Source organism: Strongylocentrotus purpuratus, unplaced genomic scaffold (genome assembly GCF_000002235.5).
Source record: "Strongylocentrotus purpuratus isolate Spur 01 unplaced genomic scaffold, Spur_5.0 spur5_scaffold_2, whole genome shotgun sequence".
NCBI lineage: Eukaryota > Metazoa > Echinodermata > Echinoidea > Camarodonta > Strongylocentrotidae > Strongylocentrotus > Strongylocentrotus purpuratus.
In genome coordinates, this window is record NW_022145605.1 from 9,763,886 (window position 1) to 9,778,483 (window position 14,598).

The following is a 14,598-nucleotide window of genomic DNA, read 5'->3' on the forward strand; positions in this document are numbered from 1 at the left end:
ATTGTTAGGTTTCTCCAATGGTAGGTTTGTCCAATAATGCCGAGTTTGTGCCACGGAACCTAGTCGGACATTTCGATTATATTCTTTTTATGTCATACGTCTTTATCCTTTTTTTTTGTTTTTCTTTAAATATTTTTTATAGTTTAGTCTACCTTGCTGATACCTCCTCAAAATATATACGATAGACTATCATTAATTCTGCTGCATTACCATATAGCTTACTTAGAGGTAACTGCAGATCAATCACCTGTACTGTATCTAGAGTATAGTTAATTAGTGTAGGAGAACAGTAAAAACAGTGGGGCCATTGAAGGAGCGTTCACGTCGCGGTCCGTCAGATGAAAATCTGCGAATCCTTCAACCACACTACTCAAGTTTCTTTTAGTAACTACCACAACCAACACCATGGCTACCAATGGCAATGATGACCAATTTGTTGCTGAGGCCCAGGGTCGAACTCATGGGTCCTTGTCAGGACCGGCCCTGAGTATCATCTCATCCAACATTGAAGGTCTTTCAGGCGCCAAACAAGAACTCTTGGCTGACCTATGCATAACAACCAACTGTGACATTCTCTGCCTCCAGGAGACCCATCGCGGGCCTACACGAGTTCGCCCTCGTATCTCCGGAATGACCCTCATCGCAGAGAGACCACATGACCAATACGGAAGTGCAATCTTTGCCCGTAATGGTCTTGCTGTGGACAAATCTTACCTATCAGACATCAATAACATTGAAGTCCTTTCTATTGACCTAATGGGAATCACCGTAAGCTCCGTGTACAAGCCACCTCAAGAGCCTTTCGATCTGCCCGGCAGAGCTACTGACGGCAGGATGAATGTGGTCATTGGTGATTTCAACAGCCATAGCATTTCCTGGGGATATAGAGAAATGAACGAAGATGGTGAACTCGTTGAGACATGGGCAGATGCTAACCAGCTGTCCCTCATTCATGACGCTAAGCTTCCTGCCTCTTTCAACAGTGCAAGGTGGAGACGTGGCTACAACCCTGACCTGATTTTTACATCTACCAGGATTGCTAACCAGTGCGAGAAAGTCATTCTCGATCCAATCCCTCACTCCCAGCACCGACCGATAGGGCTTAAGGTTAATGCAGTCATTACTCCACGAGCAGTACCCTTCCGACGTCGTTTCAACCTGAGGAAGGCAAACTGGGAAAAGTTTGCTAAGGACTTTGACTCCTACATCCAGGACCTACCTGCCACCCCCCAAAACTACGACACCTTTGTAGAGTTGATGAAGAAATCGTCAAGGCGTAACATCCCCCGAGGATGTCGCACAAGCTACATTCAAGGCTTGACGGACCACTCCAAGGTGATGTATGAAGACTACATCGAACACTTCCAGATGGACCCCTTTAGTGACGAGACACTGGAATCTGGAGAAAATCTGACCAAGGAAATTGGTGAATCTAGAAGGAGGAAGTGGCAGGAATTCATTCAATCCACAGACATGACACATAGCAGCAGGAAGGCATGGAAAACGATCCGGATACTGGGCAATGACTATACAAAGGCCCAACCAAGATCCGAAGTCACTGCTGACCAAGTTGCCCATCAACTCCTATTGAATGGTCGGGGAAACCCTGACCATCACCCCAGAAGAGCCAGACTCCCTAAGGTCCCAGACGCTCTAAGCTCTCAAGATGACCCAGGCTTCACTAGACCGTTCACCATGGACGACCTGCTTGCTGCCATCAAAGCAATGAAAAACAACAAAGCTGCTGGACTTGATGACATCCTCTGCGAGCAGATCAAACAGCTTAGACCAGGCGCCCTCAACTGGCTTCTCAAAATGTTCAACGAATGTTTGGGCACCAACAACATCCCAAAGCTCTGGAGGAAATCCAAAGTTATTGCCCTATTGAAGCCTGGTAAAGACGCAGCCAGTCCAAAGAGCTACAGGCCTATCTCCCTACTGTGCCATACATATAAGCTGTTCGAGCGGCTTATCCTTAACCGCATCGCCCCATTCGTGGATGAACATCTCATTCCAGAACAAGCAGGGTTTAGGCCAGGAAAATCATGCACTGGCCAACTCCTAAACCTCACTCAGTTCATCGAGGACGGGTATGAGAGTAAGCTAATCACCGGAGCTGCTTTCGTTGATCTCTCTGCTGCCTACGACACCGTGAACCACAGAATCCTTACCAGGAAGATCTTTGAGCTGACAAAGGACGTGAGACTGACTGGACTCATCCAGATGTTGCTGTCCAATCGGCGATATTTTGTGGTTCTCAATGGGAATCGCAGCAGATGGCGCAGACAGAAAAATGGCCTACCACAAGGAAGTGTGCTCGCACCGTTACTCTTTAACGTGTACACGAATGACCAACCGATCCACCCAAACACCAGGAGCTTCCTCTACGCCGATGATCTCTGCATCGCCACCCAGAACCAGTCTTTTGTGAAGTTGGAGGAGTCCCTCAGTGATGCCCTGGCCGGTCTCATCCCATACTATGCGACCAACCACCTGAGAGCTAACCCTGATAAAACTCAGATAAGCGCATTCCACCTCAAGAACAGGGATGCCAACCATCAACTAAGGATCAGCTGGTATGGGAAAAGGCTGAAGCACACTCCCAACCCAGTCTACTTAGGCGTCACACTCGATCGCTCCCTTACCTACAAGAACCACATTGCCAACACAAAGGCAAAAGTTGGAGCCCGCAACAGCATCCTCAAGAAGCTAGCCAACACCAACTGGGGGACTGATGCCAGAACAATCCGGACGACAGCCCTCGCGCTTTGCTTCTCTGCTGCGGAGTATGCATCACCAGTATGGAGTAGGTCGGCCCATGCACCCAAGATTGACCCAGCTCTAAATTCATCTTGCAGAGCGATCACTGGATGCCTAAGGCCAACTAAAGTAGAAGACATCTACCTGCTCTGCGGTATTGCCCCTCCACACGTCAGAAGGTTGGTCTTGTCCCAGAAAGAAAAGGACAAACAAGAAAACAATCCACTCCACCCACTCTTCGAACAACAGCCAGTGGGCAAGCGGCTCAAATCCAGACACAGCTTTCTGCACTCGGTAGAGCCTCTTAATACTAGCCCTCACAACCAAAGGATGACTTTGTGGTCTAACCACCTTCAGACCACTCCACATAAACTCTCCCTCAGCCCGAAGGAATCCCTCGCAACCGGCTCCAGTGAGACTTGGCCTACCTGGCTTAGCCTCAACCGCCTAAGAACTGGCTACGGTCGATGCAGAGTCCTAATGCAGAGGTGGGGTCTAGGAGACGAACAAACGGCATGTGAATGCGGCCAGGAACAGACAATGGAACACCTGCTAGTCTGCCCACTCCTGCCAGAGCCATGCACCCAAGATGACCTGGAAGCCTTTAATTGCCGTGCTAAAGCCTGTGTGGACCACTGGACGGGACTTGTGTAGTGACTCGATAAGAAGAAGAAGAAGAATTGTATGCAATGAAGTATGCACTGTATGTTGCTGTGCCTTGCCAGAATCATTCCTTTTATAGTTGGCAATCTATTCTCTCAGACTCATCATTTATGGCCAATATCCAATAAAAACATTAATTATCTAGAGGGAGAGAGAGAGAGAGAGAGAAAGGGGAGAGGGGTGAGAAGGAGAGGGAGAGAGAGAGATGGACGGAGAGAGAGAGAGAGAGGGGGAGAGAGAGAGAGAGAGAGAGAGAGAGAAAAAAAAAGAGGTGTGAAAAATGGAAACAGGAGAGAACATGAAAATGGTATTAATGGCGTTCGGTAAATGCTTCTCATTTTTCCTAATAATAGCAAATCTATCAGAGGAATTTAGACTTACTCTTCAGGAAACATGACAGGCTGAGTCCTAATCTTGTTATGAAGGCCAAGGATAAAGTTGTCCTGGAACGGAACCTGCAAAAACAGCCAAATACAAGAACATTATTAAACTTATATGAAGCAATTGCACATTGGTAATACTGAGATTCAAATGGTTTTACAAGAGGTACATGTACACGTATGTCTCGAAGGGTCCAAGCAAGTATGGTCACTTTTTAAGATTTTGCTAGATTTGGAATGAAAAGATAATGATACAAAGAAAATTGATATCGCTGTTAAGAATTATTTATATAGCATACAGCCTGAAATTCAAATATGTACATGTACATTGTAGATGTATAGGAAAAGAAAGATAATAAGAGTAAAATCTTGTTTTTGAGAAGAAAAAAAATCATCCACTTGTCATGTTTCTGTTTGTACCCTTCTTTTGAAGATAACCATATCAGGAAAATTTCTGCAAATATATGAATATTTTGAACATAATATATCAGGGCATCTTGATATCTTCTTGATAAGATCAGTATCATGGATTATACCACTGTGGCTTACCTGACCAAATAGAAAGCAGTAGAGGGTACAGCCCATGGCCCATACATCCAAGGCCCGTCCACCGTACTTGTTGGACTCCTCCAGCAGGGACTCTGGAGCCATGAAGGCGGGTGTACCCACGGTGTCCGACAGCAGGGCATCGATCCCCTCAAACTTGTCACTCACTCCAAAATCTGCAATCTGCAAGACAAAAGATATAGTTTTAATCTCGGATATACAGTGTATTTCCACATTTCTTGACATCAAGAAATACCAACTTAAGGTATGTGATACAGAAATCAAGGGCAGAAGGAAAATAATTTTAACAGAGGTCATAAGAACTCCATACATCAAAGTCAAGTTCCTAAAAAAGATATGTTACACAACAAAGCTTTCGATATAGATTCAATCACAATGAGGGAGTTTTGTACGGTGACGACACTGATGCACTGTTTTACTGACTAGCTAGCAATATTAGAGATACAGATACAGAAGGTCACATCCTTTCATCCACCCAAACTACATTACGGTCTTTTATTATTATTATTTATTTCTAAATCTTTTGTTGTTTATTATTTCTCTACCCCTACCGTTTTGTGTTATTAGAAATAAGATATGGAAATGCGAAGCCAACTATGCTTATCTCGATCTATCTTTTACAATGTACTTTTGCCTTTAATAAGGTTTTTTCTTTCAAAAGCATTTACAGCCTCATGTCATGAAAAGGGTCAAGCACTTTACCTTGACATGATTGTCATCATCCAGGAGTAGATTGGAAGGCTTGATGTCTCTATGGATCACCTTCTGATAATGCACTGTCAGGAGGGAGGGAGGGGAAACAAAATAAAATGTTTGTTAAAAAGCACCTAAAAAACATGAGTTATAATTGACAGGTAATCATAGACAGAAATGTTTCCTTTCATAACCTCCACAAAACAAAAACAAAATACAACTTTCTCTCTGCTGCTCCCAAACTCTGGCTCCCTCCTCGTCTGAAATCATCAACATTGGAGTAGTTCAAAGACATACATGTGTCTGTTCTAAATCCCCATGAATTCATTGAACTCACATTCTCAAAATATCCCTGCTTGGTAACTTGCTGACCCATGGATGCTATATTCATTATAAAGCACATATCAGGAGGGTTGGTGCCTGCTGCCCCCCCCCCCCTCCAACAAGAAAGTTTTAACCCTATTTCTACAGCATATTAATGTATAGCCACACACACGCTGGTCATTGAACGTTCATGTTCCATGGCAGGGGGTGCTGTAGAAATAGGATTAAACACTAAAGGCACCTGACAAAATGGGGGGGGGGGGGGAGAATGTGATTTCTTACACAAGGATCACTGCTCCAAGAGAAACAAAACATCATTTGTTTTTTTCTTTATTTTCGAACCCGCCCCCCCCCCCTTTTTTTTTGTTAGGAGGGGCATGGGGACGGTTGTTGAGAGATTTTTATCAGGCTTCAAGTAGAGGAAAAGGATGATGATGGTACTTACAGAACTCTATCCCCTGTACGATGTCCCTGAAGTAAGTCCAAGCCAGCATCTCACTCAGAGGATTGTCCGAAGGCACCTCCATAACAGGACTGTAAAGGTCAAAGGTCAATAAAAGAACTGTCAAAATCAAGTCTAGAACTACTGTTTAACCTGTATAGATAGACCATTAAAAGAAGATTAAGAAAACTAGTGGTCCTTATATGCAGGGGGGTCTTTTGATAAATGTTTCATTTAACACATTTTTACATTAAAAACACTTTCAAAGTTTGTTTCAACAGAAACCATAAATAGTATTCTTTTAATAAGGACAGATGGTCTTTCAATACAGGTGTTAACTAATTGGATAAAGGTAAACTCCAAATACCAAATTACAAAGTTAACTGTGACTTCCTGTATTTGTATTTAACATATCATATTTGTTTGTTATTAAATTATGTAATGAATAATTCTTGAAGTCTGAGGGGATATCATCGTATATATCTTGATCATCTTGACATAATGCAATTAAGACATGATTCACACAGATAAATTCAGTCACTTTCTTCAGTGTATCAGGGCAAATCTATCAAGGTGAAAAACATGAGCACTGCACAGATAACATCATTATACCACCCACTTTTTAGGATTTTTTTCTTCAATAATGATTAATCACTGATGTCCAAATCTGTTTCCAAGATCATCTGTTTTCTGCCAAACTTGCATGAATCAATTTCATCAATTTAAAACAAAATAACACTTTTAAAATAAGATGATCTATTCCTTTAAGAGTGATTGGGCAGACATGAGCAGGAAATAGGCCTGCTGTTGGATGGATCACTGCCAAATATGGATGAAAACCAAACTCTTAAATGATAAAATCTAGATTTCCTGCACCAATTCCCATCCTTTCCTGTAGAAACAGATGGTGAGTGTAGCACATACAGTGTTTCAAAATCCTTAATTCCATTATTTTCCCAGGTTTGGGAGGAATAAAGAGAAAGAGGGAGAGAACAAACATCGAGGGAGAGAACGAACATCGAGAAAGAAAAAAAAAAAAAAACAGAGATAGAACAGAGACAGAATTGCATAAGAAAGGAGAGAAGGTGAGAGCAAGAAAATCGGGAGAGAAACATTGTAAGATAAGAAAGGGAAGGTGAGAGAACCTGTAAAATAGGATAGGAGATGAGAGCAAGAAAGAGAGAAAAAAAAACAGGGTAAAGACAGAGAGAGAGAGAGAGAGAGAGAGAGAGAGAGGATAAAAGAAAAAAAATTAAGAAAAGATAGAATTGATGAGTTGGAAAGAGACAGGGGTAATAACGGAAAGACAGAAAGATAAAAAAAAGAGCCAGACAGAGAGAGACACACACACACACAAAAACATATATAGAGAGGGAAAGAGCCAGAGAACATACAAAGAAACAGATAAACAAACACATATATACACAAGGAAAGGCACATTTCCATCTCTGTACATGTATTTTACTCACCCTTTCTCCACCAGCTCAAACACCATATAGAGGTAATCTGTATTTGGGTCATCCAAAACCTAGCAAAATAAACAGATAAGAAAAAAAAGCAACCATTAGTGCATTTATCAAAATACTTGACAGTTTAAGTTCTACTGATAAACTTGTTTTATTGTCAATTACTACAATTAACAAGTCGTAAAGTTTCATGCTACTAATTGAAACACAAATTTGCAAGCCACTATGCATGATCTTGTCTTCCTAACCTTGTATACCCAAACTGTTATATAACTGTATTTGAGTACCCTGTTTTGTGTCCCATAGAAATCTTATTTGAACCATGTACTAAATCACTGTTATATTCACACAATTCAACAGGTTATGGACAAGGTTATTGAAGGTACCTCAATTCAGTTCCATGAAATCTTTGCGAACAGGTTTTAAATGTTTTGAACAGAGTCCATGCCTACTGAAAAAATATTTGTTAATAAAATGATGTTAAGTGTAACATGCGTCACATGTCTGTATCAGATAACACAGAGTTCAGTGAATACGCACAGGACCTTTGGTGCACAGTTGCCAATCATTGACATGTTTAAAAAATACTGCTTTTCTTTTGCGGCCGTTTACCGCATCACATCTCGACGAGCCTTAACACTGCTTTAAGAATCTTATCACAAGAGATTTTGTACCTCAAAGAGCTTGACTATATTTGGATGGTCCAACTTCTTGAGGATTGCAATCTCTTGGTAGACTCGATCTAGGGGTGTCTTGGGTGCCTTGTTAGGCTTTCCTCCTCGTGGTGGTGGGCGTTCTGTAAAATAAAAAACACAAGAAAAATACATATTGTTTATATACCAGAAATAAGTGTATGGGTACATAATTTAGTTAGTTACATACATTTATCATCTACATCAAATGTATGTTTGCACACTGCAAACACTGGTGAAATCAATAATAATCACTCATAAAATGGACTATTTTCAAATTGCACATAATGCTTGAGTAGGACATGCATGTATATGTATGTATCTGCGTGCCTCTATCGTCCATACATGTACATTTGTGGAATCTAATCATTTTGTCTGTTTGGAGTGAGAAGGACATTAAATCTGTGTGAAATGATATGAGTTAACACCCTTCTGGCTCCAAACAGACAGATTCATTCCATGCCACTAGACACTTCTGTCACACGATTCTGGGAATATTTATGCATGTTTTGTTGCACAAACACATTGGGGAAATACTCTTTGCTTATAAAGTACATTGCAATTATTCCAACTAGGCGTTTTGGCATGAGCCTGTAATCCAGCTAACAATGGAAGTTACAAACTGCTTCAGCCGAGGACACAGGTTCGTCTGTCGGATGGTGATGTTAAAAGTCGGTCCCCAGACGTAAACAATCATATCTGATTGATACACATCTGTGAAAACCCAATTACACAGACACTATATTTTCCCGAATATATTTCGTCATCTCATTGCGATTTTATTTTCATTGTTTTTTTCACTGGGGGAGATACAAGGAAACAACTCCAATATTATCTATTCAAGTCAAATTTTTCAAGTTTTCACAACTTCTAAATATGTATGTATATGTTTAATTGGATCTTTTCCCTTCATGTCCTGGGTATTTTTCCATTCAACCGAGTTCCTTTAATACAACACTCACTTTTCCCAGACGAGATGGATAGATTTCCAACATCATGAATATTCCAGCATTTCCATTGAATGCCTTTCTTAGAACACTCATCCTATCCACTCAATATTTCCTGTATCATCTGCTTAAGAGCTAGAGGGGCGCAACCACATACTTCAACGTGTGCCAGGCACAAGGAAATTAGCACATGGGCATGCCACAAAGCTAGTTCACGGTAGCTCACCTCTATGGTTTGGACTGCTCGACACAAGTCATGCCATTTTTTAAACATGAAAACATAAAAATGGATGGTAACTATCAAATTTGAGTAGTTTTGTATAATAATAACATGATAACCATAACAATAATAATATGATTAATTTGATTATTTTTGTATCATAACATGAAAATGGATGGTGCAACCTGATAACGCCCTTCTGTCGACCACATGATTACATGAAACATGAAAATGGATGGTAGCTATCTAATTTGAGTAGTTTTGTTTAATAATAATCCCATTACTTAATTGCACAGGTATATTACTACTAATGACCTCCTATGTAACGCAATATTGCATCTCCGCGTTTAGCAGAACGGTGCAACCTGATAACGCCCTTCTGTCGACCACATGATAATTTTTATAAAGAGTCAATGTTTTCCTTTTCCTCAGCAGACAGTATTGTCTGTTTTGGAGCCAGAAGGGCATTTCTGCATACGTTTACAAAGAGTCATTAGCGCCATGAACGTCATGCCTGGCGGACCTGATGCGCATTATAACAAGCCACCATTATGATTATTATTATTGTCTTTCTGACTCTCAGCACACAGTGCTATCTTGATTAATATGTACATGGAGCTTGTGAAACGAGGCAAGGACATCTTCTCTTGACACATTAATGAAAGATAAATGAAGTATGTTCTTCTCCTTAACAGTCGCATCATTAGGTAACATGGAGACTGTGACCAAACGCTTTTCCTTCTGACATGTTTCAAGAAGAATTAAAGCCTAGCTATTGTCTGGAGTCTGGCAGAAGACCACAAAGGGATGCACAGCCACCATATATTATCTGTTGAAAGCCATGGGGTGCAAACTCTGTGTTTTGTATAGAATTTAACGCCCTTTTGGCTTGCAACAGACAATATATGCATTGTACAGTAACGTTCAATCCATACACAGAGAGAGAGACAGAGAGAGAGAGAGAGAGAGAGAGAGGGTGAGAGGAAAATAGAGAGAAGAAGAGAGAGGGAGAGGAAGAGAGAGAGAGAGAGGAAGAGAGAGAGAGAGAGAGAGAAAAGAGAGAGAGAGAGAAGAAAAAGAGAGAGAAAGAGAGAGGGGAAGAGAGAGAGAGAGAGAAGAGAGAGAAAAAGAGAGAGAGAGAGAGAAGAAAGAGAGAGAGAGAGAGAGAGAGAAGAAAGAGAGAGAGGAAGAGAAAGAAAGAGAGAGAGAGAACCAGGCAGTTACAGAGACACCATTCTACGTACTAGAGACTGGTAATAGCTTTTAGCGCTACATCCCTCCATTGAATATGTGTGAGAATATACAATAATTATATTCCAACACCAGTCTTTCATACATGTACATGTACATACACACACCTGTCTTGCAAAGCCAGAGCTAGCCAAGTTAACTTGGTTGCCCCGGGCAACCGCAAGGAGGTTACCGCAGAAAGCATTGTCAAATGTCATCCCGAGTCAAGACATATGCTGGCAGCTAAGCTCTTGCTCTATCTCTTAAAACTTCATTAAATTTTCATTTTCTGTCTTCATTTCAGTTCAATTTCACTTTTTTTTCTAGAGCTGTACTACGATTGAGATGACATGTTGCACAATGCAGCCATTGACTGAGAAAATATAGAAAGCCAGATGGGTATCATGTAAAGCAAAGCTTTTCTTTGTGGGTTCTTGAAATCTGTCCTTTCCCAAATACACATGGCTGTACACATGCACAGCTGGTCATAAATCTGACTACTGATTTTGTAGATACATGGGAAAGCATTAAAACATCTAGCTGTACATGTATGAATGTACTTATGTGACTGTTTCTAGTATTACCTTTCTTCTATCAAAGAACTAGAGTATTAAGTTTTATTTTGTGTCATATACAGTCCCAAATGATATGTACAATGTGAACACACCCCTCTTGCTGTGTCATGTTGACACAACATAAGGGATGTGTTCACATCTTACTTAGATCGTATAGTTGTTTCTGTTCATGTGCATTCACACTTACATATAAAGTGCTCTTTGACAACTGTGTGTGACATACTACAAAATTGCCAAAGAAATTATTCAGTGTAAGTGTGAATGCAAATAAACAGAAACAACTATATTATCTAAGCAAAGTGTGAACACATCCTTTATGTTGTGTCATACATGGACATGTATGCAGTATAGAAAGAATTCTTCATTTTATTTTACTATGGGAGAACAAAACTATGCAATGCAAGGTGTGAACACAGATAAACATCCAGTGAACTATAAGATCTATGCAAGATGTGAACTAACCCCCTTATGCTGTGTCATATAGACTCTTGTAATTTACTTCTAGCATTATCCTATATGGGAAAGCAAAACTATGCAATGAATTATGTGAACATGCATGTATTTTACTGTGCTTTGAAGATATCTGTCAACTTTCTAGGAAACATAGACATTCTATAGGGCTCTAATTTTCTTTTTTTATTTTGGTTTAAATAAACATTTTGTTGATTCGGGGGGGGGGGGGGGGTTAAGAGTGCTAAAGTCACCATTTTTTATTTTGACGATTGGGAGGGAGGGAAGTTCATGTGTATTAGGCCCCTTTTACTGTCATGCCCTGGATAATCTACAGGAGATACAAACAGACCCTCAACATAAGTATTTCCCTTTGAGATGGAGCATTCACTGAGTTTAAAGTGAACGCATATAAAGATAAATAACAGAATTTCAATATTGAATTCTTTTTTATGCCATTTATTTCATTGTAGCACTTCACTTATGTAGAACCCTACACATACTTAGAATAGGTATGAAATGAAAATATCTGGAGCAGTTGACGCAATGTCCTGAAACACCCCCCCCCCCTTTATCAAGTTTCCCTGTGAGGGTCACATAATTATGTGCCACGCCAGGTGTGAAGATATCCATGTCCATATCATAATGTAGATTACAGAATAATCATTTGAAATTGTGTCTTTACTTTCTAGACAATAAAAGATTAGCTATGAAAGATAAACATAGTATCAAGTGATCTATATAGTCTAGCATTACATTGTTATCATGTCTTCTGTGAGAGATAGATTTAAGTGAGTGCACTATGGATGTCAGGTGTAAATACATGTAGATATGGATAGATTTTTAAAAAATTGTTGTCTCAGTAATTTGGTTAGTTATTCTTTGTTAGTTAGCGCCTTTGTTTGCTTTTGTATGTTGAGTTGGATAATTGGTGGGATGTTGGTTGGTACTTTTTTTAATTAAAAAAACAAAAACATTTTGAATTGTTTTGATTTCTGCTGGATCTACACAAGATATGAACACATTCAGAGCCAGGGCCAGCTTTCTTAACCTACAGTAAGACATGAGTAGGGTTCTGTAATCCATTTTCCTTTCCTCAAACATTAAGGTGTCCTTGATGAGTACAATACATTATCTAGTAAAGTGCAGTCAAACAGCTGTGAAAATACCTGAGGTCTAACAAACATCATCTAACACATGGAATACTTTCACTGCTACTCACAAGCCATAGTGATTAATAGATGCATTAGCCAGAATGCAAGCAACATGTACTCCGTGTTTTTCATCTTCTTTTGAACACATGCGTGCTTCTTGGGCGACAAGGAATAAATATTTAATTCCATTGTTTTAAAAGTATCTACAAGGGAAATACCTTGTAAGCTTGATCGAAACCTGTCATGGCTAAAATTGGTAGTCAAACCTTCCAGATAACCTTAAAGGTAATGCACAGTGCAGGTGAAATTCATGAATTTGTCAAAAATGGCTTGTATTCTCTTTAAGATGTATTTGTTTAAGGAAGGAAAAAAATCACCCAACAACAGAAGTCATCCATGCAATATTATCATAACAGATGATCTCTCTCTCTATCTCTCCCTCTGTCTCTCCCTCTGTCTCTTTCTTTCTCTCTCTCTCTCTGTCTGTATGTCTGTCCCTCTGTCTGTCTGTCTGTCTGTCTCTCTCTCTCTCTCTCAAATCATTAATTAGCATTGGAAACAAGATATAGATACCTAAAAGGCCTCATTAGTGTGCCCAAGAGACATTCATCAACATCATTAAGCTCATAAGACAAAACATACTTTTGAGGACTTGGACAAGAGGATTCTGTGCTTAGCAACCGCATCATTAGGGTGTCTATGAGACCTTGACCAGTAGCATGAAACACAGTAGACAATATGTCACATCTATTAAAAATAATGTTTAGTTCTGGTCATGTAGTTACATTGAGGAAGAATCTATCTAGCAGTAAAGAGGAAAGATTGATTACATGATGTGTATGTATTACACAATAATATATTTGTGTCGTAAGATTTTGGAATTATCAAGGTGATCAGAAATTGACTAGAACTTGCTTAAAGTTGTAATTTGTATTGTGAAACTATCAACAAATTATTTTTGCATTCTACATTATCAACTAATATATTTGTGTTGTAAGATTTTGGAGCCATCAAAGTGATAAGATATTGACTTGATCTTGGTAAAAGTAGTAATTTGCATTGTGAAACTATCTAAAAGTTATTGGGATAACATAGTATACAAGAATGATTATGAATTGTAAGGTTTTAAAATCATCAAAATGATAAGAAACTGACTCCATTCTGCTGAAACCCATACATTTGAATATACTGAACATCTACATGAGTATATGCCGCTTATAACATGTATCAACATTGGTCCAAAGTTTTAGATTCTTTCTAAATTGTATTTGGAATATGAGGTCTTTTAGAAAGCATCCATTTTCACACAGCAAATGCTACTTTCATTTCATTCCTTTGATGAATTAAAAAGAAATAGTAAGTCAAATTATTTTTCACATTTACCCAAAATCAACCCGCTCTTTAAGATTTTTTTCTGCCAATATGCAAATATTCCTCCTAAAATTTAACTACAAAATAAACTCTCCATGGTAAATGGATTCCATGGTAATTAGGGGCAATGTTGCACTGACATTGGACTGATCTCCAAGAAAAATTCTGCAGTTACCATGGCAACACTGTGCCTTTAAAGTGCCTTGAGGGGAAGGTGTTTAGTCTGGTCACAGGTCTAAGCACATTCAATGAGGCTAGGGGAAGACTTCAACGATTATTTCTCATTAAATATCCAGGCATGGCACAACTCACTTCAAACCCGTTTCCGGTATGCGAGATTGAAACACGCTCAAGATCAGGTCTGCATTAAAACTTTGAGTGAAGGCAAGCTCTTGACTAATCTGTGATGTATTCTGAAAACTATGTTATCTTTTTGGTATATTGATTGTCACACCGGACCTAGATTATGACAAGACATTGGTTAATGTCTACACATGGCTGGGCTATCCATAAAATGTCAAGAAAGAGATTTGCATAAGCACTCAATTTAAAATGGTTATGACAATTCGCATGAATGTACCTTTCACTGACTTACAAAAGATAACCTGATTTTCAAAATACCCTGGTCATCTGAAAGTTAATGTTAATCTTAATGTTTTGAACG

At 39.5% G+C, this 14,598-nt stretch overlaps 1 protein-coding gene across 2 annotated transcripts in view; it reads right to left on the reverse strand.

Annotated features, from left to right (window-relative positions):
• Window positions 1-14,598, reverse strand: part of LOC580313 (calcium/calmodulin-dependent protein kinase kinase 1) — a 69,393-nt gene that overhangs the window by 4,998 nt on the left and 49,797 nt on the right. For both annotated transcript variants that reach the window (XM_030991615.1, XM_030991614.1), the window contains 6 exons: window positions 7,970-8,091; window positions 7,299-7,357; window positions 5,833-5,921; window positions 5,073-5,146; window positions 4,353-4,532; window positions 3,805-3,878 (listed from right to left, as the gene is read on the reverse strand). In XM_030991615.1, coding sequence (XP_030847475.1) covers window positions 3,805-3,878; window positions 4,353-4,532; window positions 5,073-5,146; window positions 5,833-5,921; window positions 7,299-7,357; window positions 7,970-8,091 — 598 coding nt within the window. The remainder of the gene's footprint in view (window positions 1-3,804; window positions 3,879-4,352; window positions 4,533-5,072; window positions 5,147-5,832; window positions 5,922-7,298; window positions 7,358-7,969; window positions 8,092-14,598) is intronic.